The sequence below is a fragment of the Telopea speciosissima genome, chromosome 9 (genome assembly GCF_018873765.1).
Source record: "Telopea speciosissima isolate NSW1024214 ecotype Mountain lineage chromosome 9, Tspe_v1, whole genome shotgun sequence".
In the NCBI taxonomy this organism is placed as follows: Eukaryota; Viridiplantae; Streptophyta; class Magnoliopsida; order Proteales; family Proteaceae; genus Telopea; species Telopea speciosissima.
Genome location: NC_057924.1, coordinates 54,147,276 through 54,164,039, shown reverse-complemented (window position 1 = coordinate 54,164,039; position 16,764 = coordinate 54,147,276). Strand labels below are relative to the sequence as shown.

The following is a 16,764-nucleotide window of genomic DNA, read 5'->3' as shown; positions in this document are numbered from 1 at the left end:
TTTTGTTTTTGTCCGCTTGATACACGTTTTCTTTTCTCCCTTTTTTTTTTTTTTTTTTTTTTTTTTGGGGTAATTGATACACATTTTCCTTTTAACGAGGGTTGAAATGTTGAACCCATCATTTTACATGTCGAAACATTAGCAACTTGAAAACAATACAATAGTAAGTTAATTTTAAATAATTTTGAATATCCTCTTAAGGGAGAGGTTATGTGCATGGCAGTACATGGTGCATGATCATGCTTTCAACCGTTGGATAGACACGATTGTGTATGATACACGACCCCTCACCTCATCCAATTGTTCGTTTTTTTTATTTTTAATTTTTAATTTTCTATCTAATTAAATGACTCAGTTTCATACAATACGGATAAAGTTGATAAGTGTCGATTTATTAGACCAGTTTTATACAATATGGGTAAAGTTGATTCGGTGTCAATTTATTCTCCTCTGGAGGATGATTTTACCACACACTCCCTCACTTTTTTATCTTGTACAAAAAAGTTTGTTTCAATTCCTCATTTAGGCTATGTTTGGTGCATTTCCATGTTCGAGAATGTGCATTCCCATTCTCAAAACATAGAATGTAAATATTGTTTGGGTACATGCTTGATTAAAATATATTAATTTATTTTTTCAAAATAATTAAGCATTTTATCAAACACTTGATGGATAATTACCAAATTTTTTTTTTTTAGGTGAAAGGTAATTACCAAATATTGAAAATTAACATCACCTAATTCAATAATGAAACTGAGCCAAAAGTTCTCGAACAATAAAAAGTAGAAAACGAAGGAAATTTTCCACTCAACTCGATAAGCAGATAGAATTGTGAGTACTCACCTGATTTATGTATTCGAAGACTCAAATGTGTAAGAAAAAATATAGGATTATAGGATCTGAAACTCGTGAACATGTGCCTACAGAGAAGCACCTCTACTACCGTTCACAACTAAAAGCACTCTCACTCCCGCGACCAAATAAGCACGGCGTCAACCGATGAAGGTTAAGGAGTCCCGACGACCATCGTCCTCACTCCGTCCGGCATTAACCAACGAAGGTTGAGAAACACCTTTGCTACTGCATGCTAGCACTCTATTTGTTTATCTCTCTTCCCCTTAGCATAAGGTATATCACTAGCATACCCAACATTTTCCCTAAATATAATTTCCTTTTTGCAATTATTTGTTCACTACTACACTAAAACAGAATTTTTAATCTCTCATAAAAAAAAAAAAAAAGGGGTCCTCTTCATTTATGAGGGCCAGTCATCGTCCAAGACAAATGGCTTGGACAGTGGAATAGATTGAACAAAAGTCAAAGTAAAAGAAAAAGAAAGAAAGAGAACGTAATACTATTCATAGATACTATTCACGTATTGTTGTATTCTTTTCAGTAGGTGGAAAAGGATTTTTGCACTTTTCCCAATATATCTTACTCATCATGATTAAACATTAGTTGTGATTATGAACAAGTTATTAAGCTTATAAATCAAACAATATACTGGGAAGAAGAACAAATAATTAAGGGAAGGAAGTAAAGGACGGAATGAAGTATATATGTTAATGAAATAAATTTGTGGAATTGAGACTCTCACCCATTTGCGTCGTTCTTGAGAACAAATCCCTTCAGTTCACCTGCCACTCTCAAAGCTTTTCTCCAGCCCTCTACGATTTGGGGCTGAGAAGAAAAATTCTTCTCATGTTCCTGAAATGGTCCCTCAAAACTTCCAGTCTGATTCCGAACATACGATGGCTCAACGTCGAGAAATACTGGGAGGACCATTTGACCTTAGGATTGGTGGCAATGAATTATGTTAGAAAGTTCAAGGAGGCACCATTTGCTTGAAGCGTAACCTTTGGAGAAGACAGGGATAGAGATTTTGGAGCCCTGGATCGCTCTAAGCAGGGCTGGACCAATGGCTTCTCCAGTCCACAATTCTTCATTATCTATAAAGACATTGATTCCTTTGTTCTTCAGAGCATAGTGAAGGAAACCAGTGAAGTTTTTGCGAGTGTCTTCACCTCTGAAGTTGAGAAACACATCGTAATTGGAAGCCCCAGGTGAAGAGGCAGAGGAGGAGGAGGAAGATGTCTCGTTTAGTTCCGCCATGAAGCTGCAGTACTTGCAATAGAATGAGTTGCAGAGATGTTAAAAAGGGCTTTCTTCTATATATAATGCAGCTTGAATGTGCAAAATATAGCATTAGACTTCATGAACAGGAGCTTTGTTGGTGGCCAAATTTTTTTATTTTTTCGATGAATTCTTGGTGGTCAAATTGATGGTTGCATGAGGAAAGGGGAAGCTGGCCGAACTCGGCTGGGAGTCCTTTTGGAAATTATGGTTTCATCCACTTGTCCCAAAAGAATATTCCCATGGCATCTGACATGTGCCTAATATATTATATGGACACCAACGAATCTTTCCAAGATTATAAAACACATGTTGGCCAATTACTGTCCTCCTTATTTTAATTTTTGGGTAAATGATAGTTGGGGTAAAAGATTTTTTGATGAAAGTTTAATCACACAGACCACACACCAATCCTAGAAGGTTAAATGGGTAAAAAGACCTTTCTTTTACCTTCGGCAACGGATTGAATTGATTTGAATTTTTAGGTTAAAACTTTTAAAGGGTAAGTTGGTCATTTTAATTTCACAAGTTTCGATTGAATAACTCATAAGGCTAAATTGGATTTTTCCATTCAACCATTAATAGTAGACTAACACCGTTAGGTTTCATGAGGTATAAGTAATTGGTTGAAAAGTTGGATGTATCAAGCATTCGAGCCATTGTACAGGGGTGTACAAGTACTTTTCCCTTTATTTAGGACACAAAACATATAGTATTAATTGGATGAGACTATCTACTTGCCAAAAAAAAATTGGGTGAGATTATCTAAGCTAGATCATTGAGATGGTTTTTCTCAGGGTAGTGTATCTTTAAAGTTCATCCTCTTAGTCTCATGGATACCATCGGATATACAAATACCATGCACCGCGCTTGAGAAGATGAAAATTCCTTTTTCTCAATTGGTCCAATCCATATAAATAAAACCATAAAGGTATGAGTCTAACTCTCATGTTCATACACTCATCAAAAAAAAAAAAAAAAAAACTCTCATGGTCATACAGATTTTGTTCTCTCTTTTCCCCCCTTTTTATCACTACAACCATATAATAATCGTCGAGACGATAAAGGCTATCATTCCATCACCGTACAAAGCTATCCTATAATCCCAAACTTAAATTTCAAGGAAACCATAATTTCCAGCAGCACGCCTCAGCGATGACCGATGACTGACATCAAGTGTCCGTCAGGCTTTTCTTTCCATAATTGGAACCCACGCGCTTTCGGATTGAGCTCTTCTCCCGCGCGGGGCGATGTCTAGCGCACATTGTTCGGTTGGGGAAGCCTCCATCCATATGCCACTGCATCGGGATATGTGCAATGTTGTGGATCAAAACCCGAAGTCCCCCAGTTGCACGATGTGCACCGAACACCGTCCGGCACACAAGTGTAGTGGGGAAGAGTCGGATCCCGTGCTTTCACAATTTATTTGACTCTTCCTAGAAGCTGTCTGACATTTTCAGATCCAGATGTCTTACGGCCCAGCTGCTCGTACCAGTCTGTGCGACGTGACAAGGCTGCGCGTGCAATGACCGCCTTATTCCTGCTCGAGCAAGAAGCTGACCAGGGTGTAAGGCGATCATTGCGTACAACGCACAGTGTGCGCCGCACAGGCTGTTACGGGCAGCTGGGCCGTAGACGATCTGCATTGGACACTTTCCTCATGGAATCAATTTGGTCGCCAAGAAGACTGCTGATGAAGTCTACTGCTATAATATAGTCTACTGCCTCGCGTTTAGCACACTCAAGCTGCAGTATATATAAGAAGAAAGCCCCTTCCTTTTTAACATCTCTGCAACGATCATACTATTGCAAGTGAAACAGCTTCATGGCGGAACTGATCGAGGCATCCTCCTCCTCTTCCAATTACGATGTTTTTCTCAACTTCAGGGGTGAAGACACTCGCACAAACTTCACTGGTTTCCTTCACTGTGCTCTGAAGAACAAAGGAATCAATATTTTTATTGATAATGAAGAATTGTGGACTGGAGAAGCTAGCCATTGGCCCAGCCCTCCTTAGAGCCATTGAGGGCTCCAAAATCTCGATCCCTGTCTTCTCCAAAGGCTACGCTTCAAGCAAATGGTGCCTCCTTGAGCTTTCTAAGATACTTCAATGCCATCAATCCAATGGTCAAATGGTCCTCCCCGTATTCCTCGACGTTGAGATATCTCATGTTCGGAATCAGACTGGAAGTTTTGAGGGACCTTTTCAGGAACATGAGAAGAAATTTGAACCCCATATTGTAGAGAGTTGGAGGGAAGCTTTGCGAGTGGTAGGGAATCTGAAGGGACATGTTCTCAAGGACGACGTAAATGGGTGAGTCTCAGTAAAAACCACAACCTTGTTTTAAAGATAAGTCTCAATATTATATTATACTTAACGGACTTTCTTTTTATTGTACTTCATTTCATTAGCATATATAGTTTGATTTATAAGCTTTTGTAATAATTCAATAGAATTATTTAGCTTATCAAAATCAAACATTATCACTAAAATTAATTGATCACAGTTTAAGGAACCCTTTTCACGATTCACATGTGGTAATTCTGTCAGCTCCTTTTTGTTGCTATTTGAGTTTTAGATCCTTTGCTCTTTTCTTTTTTTTACATATTTGAGCCGTCGAGTATTGGATCCGACTCCTCTACTTCCGCCTGTCCGATACTGTTGTGCGCCTCTACACACAAGCACGATGAAAAGTATCGCCTTACCCCAGTGGGGGTAAGGCGCTCGGGCAGAGGTAAAGCGATACATTTTGCCTTACTTGTGTGTGGGGTGTACACGCCAGTAGGGGCAGGCAGAAGTAGGGAAGGTGAATTGTGGAATACTTGAATCAGGTGAGGATTCTCAGATTCTACTCCTTATCGAGTTGCAGTGGAAAATTTCCTTCTTTTTTATTTTATTTTACTCTTTTGTTCCTTAACTTATGGCTTCTAATAATCTCTGTTTCATTCTTGAATTAGGTGATGTTAATTTTCATAACCCATGACATGATCGATGACAAACCTAATTATTTTGGGGAAAAAATAATACGTTTTTAATCAAATATGTACCAAAACAGTGTTCACACTCTATATTTTCAGAATGGCAATCAACATTCTCACATTAGGAATGCATACTAAAGATGCGTTTGGGATAAAAATAGTAGTTTTTATGGTCTGAGAATGCAAAAGCAACCTAGAATGCATACCAAACACAGCTTAAGGTACCATTTAGTATACATTCTTCGAATGCATTCTAATTCGATTAGTCTCGGATAATAAAAATAGTTGTTTTATTGCCCGAGAACGTGAAATTAACTTAGAATGCATTCCGAAACGCATACCAAACACAGCCAAAATATAACCTAAATGAGCAATTCGGACGATCTTCTTTATACAAGAAAATGGTTAGTCATGAACATCTTGATGTGCTGGATAGTTTATAAAACCGTAGTCATCCTCAAGAGGAGAATAAATTGATAACTAATCAACTTTACCCATACTTTGTTAAACTGAGACGAATAAATTGGAATTTTTCTCCTCTCAGGTTCCCTGCTCGGTCAGGTTCATAGGTTCCTCTCATAGGGAGGACAGAAATCATGACCTCACCCCACCCGGTCAGTGTGTTCGGGCAGGGGGTGAGGTCGTTATTTTTTACCCCCTATGAGAGGAACCTATGAACCTGACCGGGTAGGGAACCTAAGAGGAGTTATGTCCACTTCATCAACTTTACCCGTATTGTAGAAAACTGAATCAAGCAATCGAATAGCCAAAAAAAAAAAAAAAAGACTGGTATTATTTAAGTTGGCATTGATCCATCAAATTATAGTTTTAAAAATGGATTATTTGAATGAAATGTCTATAGGTATATTTAGAACATATAACCTTTTTTTGATTGGCATTGTCGTGCACCAAATCATTGGATGGGGTGAGGGGTCGTGTATCATACACAGTTGTGCCCATCCAACGATTGAAAGCACGATCGTGCACTATATACAATGCACATAACCTTTCCACAAAGAGGATATTCAAAATTATTTAAGAGTAATTTGCCATTGTATTGTTTTGACGTGTGAAAGAAATATGTGTTTGTTGCGTGTGAAAACCTCCGGTACTTGGTTCGCCCGTGGATGAGCCTGCAAAAACCAAGCAATGAGCACAAGAGGGCCGGTGTGGCTCTGGCCTAGGACTCTCTAATGCTCAAGTCAGGTCTCCAACGCGATAGCGTAACTGCGTAGTAAAAAGCAAGATGAGGAATGGTGCTCCATACCTGGGTATTTATAGAGTGAGGAGGAGATGAGACGGTTGGAAGAGTCCTAGTATGGTAGGAGTCTTTCTTTCGGAAGGTTCTCTCGCGTAGAGCGGAGTGGAGAGTTATTTTCGGGGTCGGACTCTTATTAAGGTAAGAGTCCATGTAGAGTGCGATTCCGTGTTACGCTGGGATCGTGGCTTGATCCCTATCCCGTGATTCTTGGGATGTGCTGACGTGGCCCGGAGATCCCGGTGGGGTGCTATGGGAGCTTCAATGGAGGAGGGCTCGGCCTCGGAGGTCGGCCCAGGGGGTCGGCAGACGGTGTCGGCCCGAGAGGTTGGTCCCGGCCATGAGCTCGGCTAGGAGTCTATGGCTGACCCGTATGAGCTCGGCCTCAGCCACCGGCTAGCTCGCTTAAATTTGGCTTTGTCAGGTGACTTATCGGAGATGGGGTCGGCCCAATCTTCTCCTCGGCCCAACTCGGTTATCGGACTGAGGTTGGGTCGGCCATGTGGCAGCCTCCGATAGGTGGGGTATTTTATGCCTCATCATAGGCCCCCCCACTCATCAGGGGTCGGCTCGGCGTTGATGAGTGAAGTTTCCTGGTCGCTTGTCTGGAAGATTCTTGCGGTTGAGCCGAGCTTATTTATTGCTACGGATTTGACGTTGCACGATCCGACGGTTGGGTGTCGATGCCACGTCGCCAGAGTCATTATGGCAGGCTCGGGAATTCGAAACGTCCTTTGATCTGGACCGTTGAATCATGCTGAGCTCTGGTCGGCCGTTGGATCAGTAAAACCCAAGGATTATAAATAGGCGACTCCTAACTATTCATTCCTCACTGCTTCAAGTTATTGACTTCTTGGCAAGCTTGCATTCTTCAGCTCGGTAGCGCTTGGTGTTTACTTGTTCGTGATCAGCTCGGCCTTTGCTTCGTTCGCGCTCAGCTCTTCTTCAACCAGTAAGTCTTCTCCGCCCAGTATGTCAGTTGGTAGTAGTCCCATGGGCGAGCTGTTCGCCAGGGCGGCAGAGGGTATGAGTCCGAGCCGAGAGCTCCCTGCTCGTTCTCCCACCATAGACTTGTTGGGCTCGACCTCAGATGAGCCCAATGTAGTGGAGCTTCGTCAGGCCGAGGTGGCCGAGCCTCCGTTACTCCTGGAGTTTGACCACGTGGCCCAATCCATAGCCGCAGACCGAGCCGAGAACTTTGGGTCGTCCTCATCCGATGAGGAATCAAGTGAGGGAGATTCGTCCGAGGTGGGGGTTGGCTCGGTCAGCTCGTCTGCTGACGCCCCTGAGCCCGAGGAAGGCAGTGTCGGCACCATTCCGAGCACGATCACGGAGGCCGACCTCGACTATCTGAGGACGACCTATGCCATCCCCGAGGACATTCAGCTCTGAGTTCCTAACCTCGGGGAGATGGCACTGCTTCATCGAGGCCTGCGAGGTGGCTCGCATGCGAGACACCCTTCAAGTATGCGTTCGGGCTCCCCGTTCTCGGCTGGTGGACCGGATCTTGGACCACTTCCACCGTCTCTGGTCGGTGGTGCCGAACTCTTGGCTGGCCGTGTACCGCTTCTACGCCTTATTCTGCGAGATGGGCCGAGGTGCGAGCGTGGCACATTTTTCTCGGCTCTTCTTCTTGAAGAAGTCTCTCGAGAAGGGGTGGTACTACTTCTGCCGCCGATCGGGAAGAGTGCGGCTCAGGCAGCCACAAATTTTTGGTCGACACGCTGACCTTCAATAAGTATTGGAAGCCTCATTTTTCTTCGCTTCCATTCCCAACAACCCTCTCGAACCGAGTGGAAGGAGATGAACTGAACTATGTCAATAGGGTACTACCCCGACCGAGAACGAGATGACCTCGCTCGACTGATCCTCCAGCGTCCGCCCTTCATGTCCTCTAACTTCGGGATGAGGGGTTTCTTGAGTGGCATATGACCCCTGGTAGGAGCCCGAGCCGAGCCCGTCTCTGTTGTCTGAGCTGACCCCATTACTTGGTTTTCTTTTCCTTTTCTGACTTATTTTTTATTTTCTCGGTTTCTTTGCAGTGGTCGGCCACATTCCCCCTATGGATACAGCTCGGCTAAGGGCCGAGACCATTGCGGATCGAAAGAAGAAAAATGCAGAGAAGAAGCCCCGGGGCGAGTCCTCCAAGGCCCCCAAGGGCAAGGCCGTGATGCCGGGGCCATCGGATCTGTGGTCGGCCTTGAGGCCGAGAAGAATACGGCCCACCGGTCTCCGAGGAAGGGGAAAGGCCGAAAAGCGAGAGGAGCCCGCCAGAGACATCAAGCGTCGAAGCTCTCGGTCAATTTGACGAGTGGTGGCCTTCCGCGTGGCTTCTCCCACCAACATCTCCCGATACATCTTGGGGAGGGCCTCAGCCAACAACGTTCCTGTGAGGCCAACCTGGCGTCTCTTCCCAGGGGACTCGGCTTTGACGTCGGCCGCTCACGCCAAAGAATGGCTTGATGCAGTCGGCTTCAGCCGACAAGGAGAAGCTCGAGGCGCTGTCGACCCGAGCTCCTCTCCACTCTATTTCAAGATTTCAACATGGTAAGTTTCCTTGTCGGCTTTTGTGATTAGATATGATCTGTGTAGTTTGTCTTGATTTTTGTTCTCGTGCTTTTTTGTAGGGCTTCGCCAAGGCAGTGGAGACTATGCTCCGCTTAGAGCGGCTCCTGACCGAGAACTATTCCTTGGACGTCCAGTGCAAGAAGGCTTATCAGGATGCCCAGGATGCCGTTCAGAGGCGTCGGGAGACCCAAGAGAAGCTCACTGCTGCTGAGGCTGAAGTGGAGAGCTCTCAGGCCGAGGTGGTTAGGCAGAGAGAGAAGGTTCGGGCAGGCTCAGCTTGCCGAGGTGAAGGAGAAGGCCAAGGAAGATCTGGCTACGGCTCAGAACGGGGCGGTCAACGACTATCTTCAATCGGAGGAGTATGCTGATGTGTGCCATGAGATTAGGAAGCCTCCCTACACCGAAGGTTTCGAGGCAGGACGAGCTGAGCTTTTGGCCGAGATCAAGGCGGCGTACCACTGCTCTCAATCTCTCCGTTTGATGATGATGCGACTACCTTTGCCGGGAGTTGGGAGATGAGGAGGGAGCCGAGGTCACCCAGGCTCTGCCCTTCGAGGAACCTGCTCCGGCCGACGTCTTCCCTATAGAAGCTGGACCACAAGACCTTCCTGCCGAGCCTACCGCCGTGGACACTTCCGAGGTCGCCTCCAAGTCCAACGCCGAGGAGACCGAGATGCAATTTTTTTTTTTTTTTTTTTTTTTTTTTTTTGGGGCCGGACTGCCCATTTTGTAACCGTGCCGATCAGTCGCCTTATAATGAATGAAACAATTTATTTTTGCCAAAATTTGTCTGAGTATTTTAACTCGGCGCCCTTAGCCTTCTTTTCCTTGTGTATTCTGTTCTATTTGTGGCCAAACTGCCGAGTCGTTTCGCTGCCGAGCTTAGGAACTTGTCTCTTTTTTACCCATGCCTCATGTGGTCGGCGGCTCGGCCATGCCATGCCATGCCCGAGGTCAATGTGATCCTCGCCTTGGTTGGTTAATTCGCCGTTCCCTTCGGTCCAATTGGAGAGGCTATCATATAAGCGGACGCGTGGCCGAGCATCCTTCCTGGCCGAGCGTAATGCCTTAGCTTAGTTTTGAACTTTGTTAGGCTCGGCCGAAGGGGGATGTCTGCTCTTGAGAGGTTGGCCGAGTCTATGAGGACCGTCTTACGACTGCTTAGCTGACCTATGAGGGTCGGTCTTTGAGGTCGGCCAGGTCTATGAGGACCGGTCTTACGACTTGGCTTGGCTGCCGACCTATGAGGGTCGGTCTTTGAGGTCGGCCAGGTCTATGAGGACCGGTCTTACGACTTGGCAGCCGACCTATGAGGGTCGGTCTTTGACTTGGCTGCCGACCTATGAGGGTCGGTCTTTGAGGTCGGCCAGGTCTATGAGGACCGGTCTTACGACTCGGCTTGGCTGCCGACCTATGAGGGTCGATCTTTGAGGTCGGCCAGGTCTATGAGGACCGGTCTTACGACTTGGTGCCGACCTATGAGGTCGGTCTTTGAGTCGGCAGTCTATGAGAACCGGTCTTATGACTTTGACTTAGGAGCTTGCAAATCGTTAAGTGGTGGAGAAAGACTTTATTGAATCAAATGTCGGGCTGAAGCCGAATACAAGCATGCTCGATTATTGAAAAAACTTCTTCAAATTTTCCGAGTTCCAAGGTCTCGGTACCTTCTTGCCCCGAGTCGCAGCGTCGTGCCGGCGAATTTGCTTGGAGACTATGTACGGGCCTTCCCAATTTGGTGCTAACTTTCCTTCTTGCCTCGGTGAGATGCGCTGAGTTTTCTGAGAACAAGGTCCCCTTAACGGAAGTGCCGCTCTTTTATCTTTGAGTCATAGTACTTTGCCGTCTTCTGTTTGTACGTCGCGTTCCGGAGTAGGGCATTTTCTCAGACTTCATCGAGGAAGTCAAGGTTGGCTCTCAGCCCGTCTTCATAGGTCTTCTCATCGAAGTTGAGCACTCGGTATGATGAGGCCATAACTTCAACCGGGGCGAGGGCTTCGGTCCCATAAGCGAGGCGAAATGGACTCTCCCCGGTTGGAGTTCTTACTGTCGTCCGATATGCCCATAGGACACTTGGGAGTTCTTCCACCCATCTCCCTTTGGCTTCATCTAACATTCTCTTAATGCCGGCGAGTAATGTTCGGTTGGACACTTCTACTTGTCCATTTGCTTGCGGATGAGCTAGTGAGATGGGTCGGAAGTCAATATCGAAGTGTTCGCAGAACTCCCAGAAGGGTGGGTTGTTGAATTGCGTGCCATTATCAGTGATGAGAACTTTCGGTAGCCCAAACCGGTAGATGACCTTATCTCGGAAGAATTTCTCCATGTTCTTCTCAGTGATGGTGGCAAGGGGCTCGGCCTCGACCCACTTGGTGAAGTAATCGATCGCTACTACCACGTACTTTCTGTTTCCCGATGCCGGGGTGAAATCTCCGAGAATGTCCATTCCCCACATAGCGAATGGGATTGGGCTCAGCATTGAGGTCAACTTTGTTGCTGGTCGGCTTGGGATTGGCGCGAACAATTGGCACTTCTCGCACGTCTTCACGTATCTCATGGCCTCTTCTTGCATTCTTGGCCAATAGAATCCTTGCCGAAGTATCTTGTATGCAAGAGCTCGGCCACCCATGTGACTCCCGCATATTCCCTCATGCACCTCGGCCAATGCATACTCGGCCCCCTTTGGTCCCAGGCATCGGAGAAGAGGGGCCGAGATTGCTCTTTTGTAGAGCACTCCGTCGATCATCGAGTACTTGGAAGCTCGGATCTTGACCTTCCTTGCTTCGTCTTGGTTCCCGGGAGCGGTTATTCTCCAAGTAGTTGTGATGGGGTCCAACCAGGTCGGCCCTTCCTCTTCAATGTGCTTTACGCTTTCTTCTTGTAAGGAGGGCTTCTCCAATATTTCTATGTATCTTGTCGGCTCTCGATATTGGAGGTCGGCCTCCGCCAACCTGGACAAGGAGTCGGCATTGCATTCTCTTTTCTCGGTATTGAGTCATCTCAAAGTGCTCGAGTTCGGAAATCGAGATCTCGGGCTCGACTTCCCGCACGGAGGAGCCGTAACCCGTTATGCGAGGCACGAGGCGATCACCGCCCCGAAGCCTCTCGGCGGGGATAAGCAGAAGACCCCCTAGGGCGGGTGGTGCGCAGCCCATCACGGTACCATTCCCCACCGAGAGAGTGGGAATGGGGAGGTGCGCTAACCACGGCGCGGCTAGCAGGTGCAGGCCGAGCCAAGCTTGGGCCGGGAATGGCCTACCAGCACCGCCACCCTTGCTTGGAGAGTTTGGACCCGGCCCGCAAATAATCGACGAGGTTATGGATTTGCGGTGCTGCAGTGCTCCACACCAACGAGATGCTGCGCACCTTCATAAACCGGATGGCCCGAGGCGGGCTGATGGGCCAACCACGGGCCGCGCCCCCTCCAGCTCCGATACGTGCAGAGAGAAACTTGCAGCAAAATGGTGGCCGGCGTAGAGCCGAGCCGAGTTGAGCCGCCAAATCTGTTGCGTGTGAAAACCTCCGGTACTTGGTTCGCCCGTGGATGAGCCTGCAAAAACCAAGCAATGAGCACAAGAGGGCCGGTGTGGCTCCGGCCTAGGACTCTCCGATGCTCAAGTCAGGTCTCCAACGCGACAGCGTAACTGCGTAGTAAAAAGCAAGATGAGGAATGGTGCTCCATACCTGGGTATTTATATAGTGAGGAGGAGATGAGACGGTTGGAAGAGTCCTAGTATGGTAGGAGTCCTTCTTTCGGAAGGTTCTCTCGCGTAGAGCGGAGTGGAGAGTTATTTTTGGGGTCGGACTCTTATTAAGGTAAGAGTCCATGTAGAGTGCGATTCCGTGTTACGTTGGGATCGTGGCTCGATCCTTATCCCGTGATCCTCGGGTTGTGCTGACGTGGCCCGGAGATCCCGGTGGGGTGCTATGGGAGCTTCAATGGAGGAGGGCTCGGCCTCGGAGGTCGGCCCAGGGGGTCGACAGACGGGGTCGGGCCGAGAGGTTGGTCTCGGCCATGAGCTCGGCCTCAGCCACCGGCTAGCTCGCTTAAATCTGGCTTTGTCAGGTGACTTATCGGAGATGGGGTCGGCCCAATCTTCTCCTCGGCCCAACTCGGTTATCGGACTGAGGTCGGGTCGACCACGTGGCAGCCTCCGATAGGTGGGGTGTTTTATGCCTCATCAGTGTTATAAACTTATAACATTTTTTTTTCACCAACTCTGATTATAACAAGATTTTCCCAATTTGGCCTTGTGGTGTAGCCCAACCTTGTTTCATACTACTTGTGGTTGTTTAGACAAAAAATATCATTTATATGAGATTCACAAAATTAGGATATAAGAGAAAAATAATAAAAAATATAGCTTTGCGATGCGCACTTAGGGCATCTAACGTATGACAAATTGTAGCTTAAATACCTGATGTTTCATATATTACGATTGGGGTATCTAAACCTAAATCGGATTTCAATTAATCAGATTACTCAAAAAAATTTTAAAATATTTTTAATTTTACCGTTGTAAATAGTTAATTTTAATTTTAAAACTAACGGTACCCACATCAGTCCCCACCCCCACCTCCCCCTCCTCCTCCTTCTAACCCAACCCCCACCACTTCGCTCCACCCTCCTTCTGTTCCATTCCCCTAACCCCCACCCCCAGCTTCCCCACAACCCAACAACTTAAACCCAAATCAGATTTAATAAAATTACGTCAAAGATAGAAACAAAACCCTTCTATTGTTCAAGAGTGAAAATCAATCGAAAGCGATACAATGTTACCAAATCTCATCCTCCAAAAAAATTAGGAAAAAAATGGCTACAACACACGACAAAATCAAACTGCAAATTACAAAACCCAGATAGTGAAAGCGCCCTGTATCAAACTCAACCAAAATTAAAACATCAATAGCCAATTACAGAGTCCAACCTTATTCAAATGAAAAGAACAGTAATAAAAATGATAAATAGTGAAAACAATGGATCGGTACGGACAAGGGTAAAAATACGGGAAAAAAAACTAATTTTTTGATGAAAACAAAGCCGATCCAGACCGATACGAATTGATCCGGATCAGTATCGACAGAGACCGAGACCACCGCTCCCGATTACTAAAACCCTGGTCTGGACTCAGGTTTTTTGGTTCCAAGTTGCACCCACAGTCCATTTTATCTAAAAATTCAATATTCTGTACAATTTTCTCTGCAACCGCAATTCAGTGCCAGAAGAAGAAGAAAAGCCCCAAAGTTAAAACGATGATTGTGGAGACTAGCTTGGGAATAAGTTTGTGTGTGTGTGAGAGAGAGAGAGAGAGAGACTTACTTAATTTTTGCATCTCCCTTGAGAGTCCAACCCTTTAGTTTCCCTACCTCTGTCAAAGCATTCTTCCAATTCTCTACAATAGCAGACTCAGACTTCCTCTGGTGTTCTTGAAATGGTACCTCCAAGCTTCCGCTCTGATTTCGAACATCCCGTGGCTCAACATCGATGAATATGGGCAAAATGGTTTGACCGTCGGAAAGATGATATGCCCATATCTCAGAAAGTTCCAATAGGCAGTATTTGCTATCTGCGTAGTGTTGAGAGAAGACAGGAATAAAGATTCTGGACCCTCGAATTGCTCTTAAAAGCGAAGGGCAAATCTCTTCTCCTTCCCAAAGTTCTTCGCTATCTATGAAGACATGGATTCCATCCCTTTTTAGAGTATCGTAAAGAAGACTAATAAAGTTTTCACGAGTATCTACACCTCTGAAATTAATAAACACATCGTAAGAAGAAGTACGGCGGGAGAAAGCTGATGAAGAAGTAGCCCCTGATGATGATGAAGCCATAAATTTGCAGTAGTTGCAGAGATATTGGGGAGGCAGGGAGCCCTCTTGTTTTTCTTGTTAGACTTGAGAGTTGAGAAGCTCTGTTTTTGCTACGAAGTTATTAAAAAGTCTTATCTGCGCATGTGCAGATGTTCCCTTTCTTTTAATGGTAATGCCGTGCGGCGTGCCATAGCAACTTGTATTCATTGACAATTGACCTTCTATAGTGTTTTTTATTTTTGGGGTTAAGCCATAGTGATCGCAATCAATCGAGATCTCCTACGGCGCGCTGCCCGGAGCGGCGTGTCCGGCACAGACTAGGTGTTGCGTGAAATGACTGCCTTACCCCCTTGCCCGAGCGGGGGTAAGGCGGTCATTTTGCATGACACCCAGTTTGCACTGGACACACAGCTCCAAGCAGCGCGCCATAGAAGATCAGGGTCCGATCGCGATCATTGCGATTTGATGAGTGTTAGAGGGATCAGATCCACTATGGCACGTTGCTATAGCGGCCTAAGCGGCATAGACTGACCCGCATGTGCAAACCGCCTTATCCCTGCTCAAATGCCTTGCCCGAGCAGGAGTAAGGCGGTCATTGCATACATGGCCCAGCCTGCACCGCATAAGCCGCTATAGGCAGCTGTGAAAAAGAGGGTTAGGAACCGTTGAGGGTATTTTTTTACCTAAAAAAATAAAAAAAGGGAGTAATAATGACTTAAATTTGTAGGTGTTACCACTTACCATTACGTAGAAGATCAGTAACAATCGCAATACAAGAGAGCACTGGTTGATGCAATTAATGAATGATTATATTAGCTACAAAAAATTTTACTATCGCTATATTGTGATAACTACTCTACCATATGATTGACATTAAATCATGTGTTTCATGTTAAGATCAAACACGTGGAAGTACCTATTACTTCATTCGAGAAAAGTTCATCCATAGAAAATTATAATGCAATCAGTTAAAACAAAAGAACGAGTTGCTAACATGTTCATCAAGGACTTGGTTTTACACCAAGCTTGACAAATACAGAGATTAACTAGGCATAACAAGCATGCTGAAAAAAGTGGGAGCTGTTGTTACCCATTGAAAAATGTCTTGTAGAAAATTCTATAAAAGGGATCCTTTCTAGGGTAATACAAGTGTAATCGTAGTTCAAGTTTGTAATAGAAAGAATTTTTTTCCCTTTCCTATTAGAAAATATTTTCTTGATCCGGGCAATGGATGAGCCGTTAGATTATTTTTTCAGTCCATGGTTTGTCTCGAATGCTTCAGATATCACGAGCGCATCATAGACACTGTCTATGTATCAGGATCTTGTCCAGTAATTGGAGAGAACTTGTGAGAAAAAGTACAGAGGAGAGGATGAGAGTTGTGGGGTGTAAGACCCACTGGAGGACTTTGGGCTTCAATGTCTAGAGAGGAGCCACGCCTAAGGGACCTCCCTCTGAACTAATATGACCTCTTCGCTTTTTTCTTTTATTTATTTGAAATCAAAATTAAGTCTTAAGCAAATGTCCAACCTATGTCCCTCCGGGAACAATTAGAATACACTGAATTTCCATCAAAAAAAAAATTAGGATACCACCCCAACCTTATCAATTATTTAAAAGCAAGGAAAATCTCATTATAATAGTCCACTAAGATAAGATTATCAATGGCCCACCCATCTTGGTTATCCCACATAGAATGATCATGTGGTAGTTATGACCATTGGATAGAAAGTATATATCTGGATTAGTCATTTGTCAAATTTCATAGACTAATTCAATCAAATACTCTCTCATGTATTGACAAGCATTCCATGTATGCCCATGCACTATGATACTCCAATCTCTACTATAAATTTTTCCATAGTCCTAAATTTCCGAACCTCTATCTTGCAACTTGGCAAACTCTGTTTAGATCGAAATTTTACATGTCCACACATGTATATATTTTATACTTGTATAAATTCGGCTATGGTAAGGTTGGGGCGTCTGTGATGCACTAATGTCTCAAGTCCTTTTAAACA

General features: G+C 45.3%; 1 protein-coding gene and 1 pseudogene across 1 annotated transcript; one reads left to right on the top strand and one right to left on the bottom strand.

Moving 5' to 3' along the window:
* The first annotated feature begins 3,957 nt into the window (after positions 1-3,957).
* LOC122639326 lies at positions 3,958-4,451 on the top strand (annotated as a pseudogene).
* A 9,800-nt stretch (positions 4,452-14,251) lies between these two features.
* Positions 14,252-14,764, bottom strand: LOC122639099 (disease resistance protein L6-like). The gene has a single exon (XM_043831933.1). The coding sequence runs from the start codon at positions 14,762-14,764 to the stop codon at positions 14,252-14,254; it is 513 nt and encodes a 170-aa protein (XP_043687868.1).
* Between the last annotated feature and the right edge of the window lie 2,000 nt (positions 14,765-16,764).

Bases quoted from the DNA above. Each gene is read 5' to 3' on its own strand.
- LOC122639099 (XM_043831933.1), bottom strand. From the start codon at position 14,764: ATGGCTTCATCATCATCAGGGGCTACTTCTTCATCAGCTTTCTCCCGC.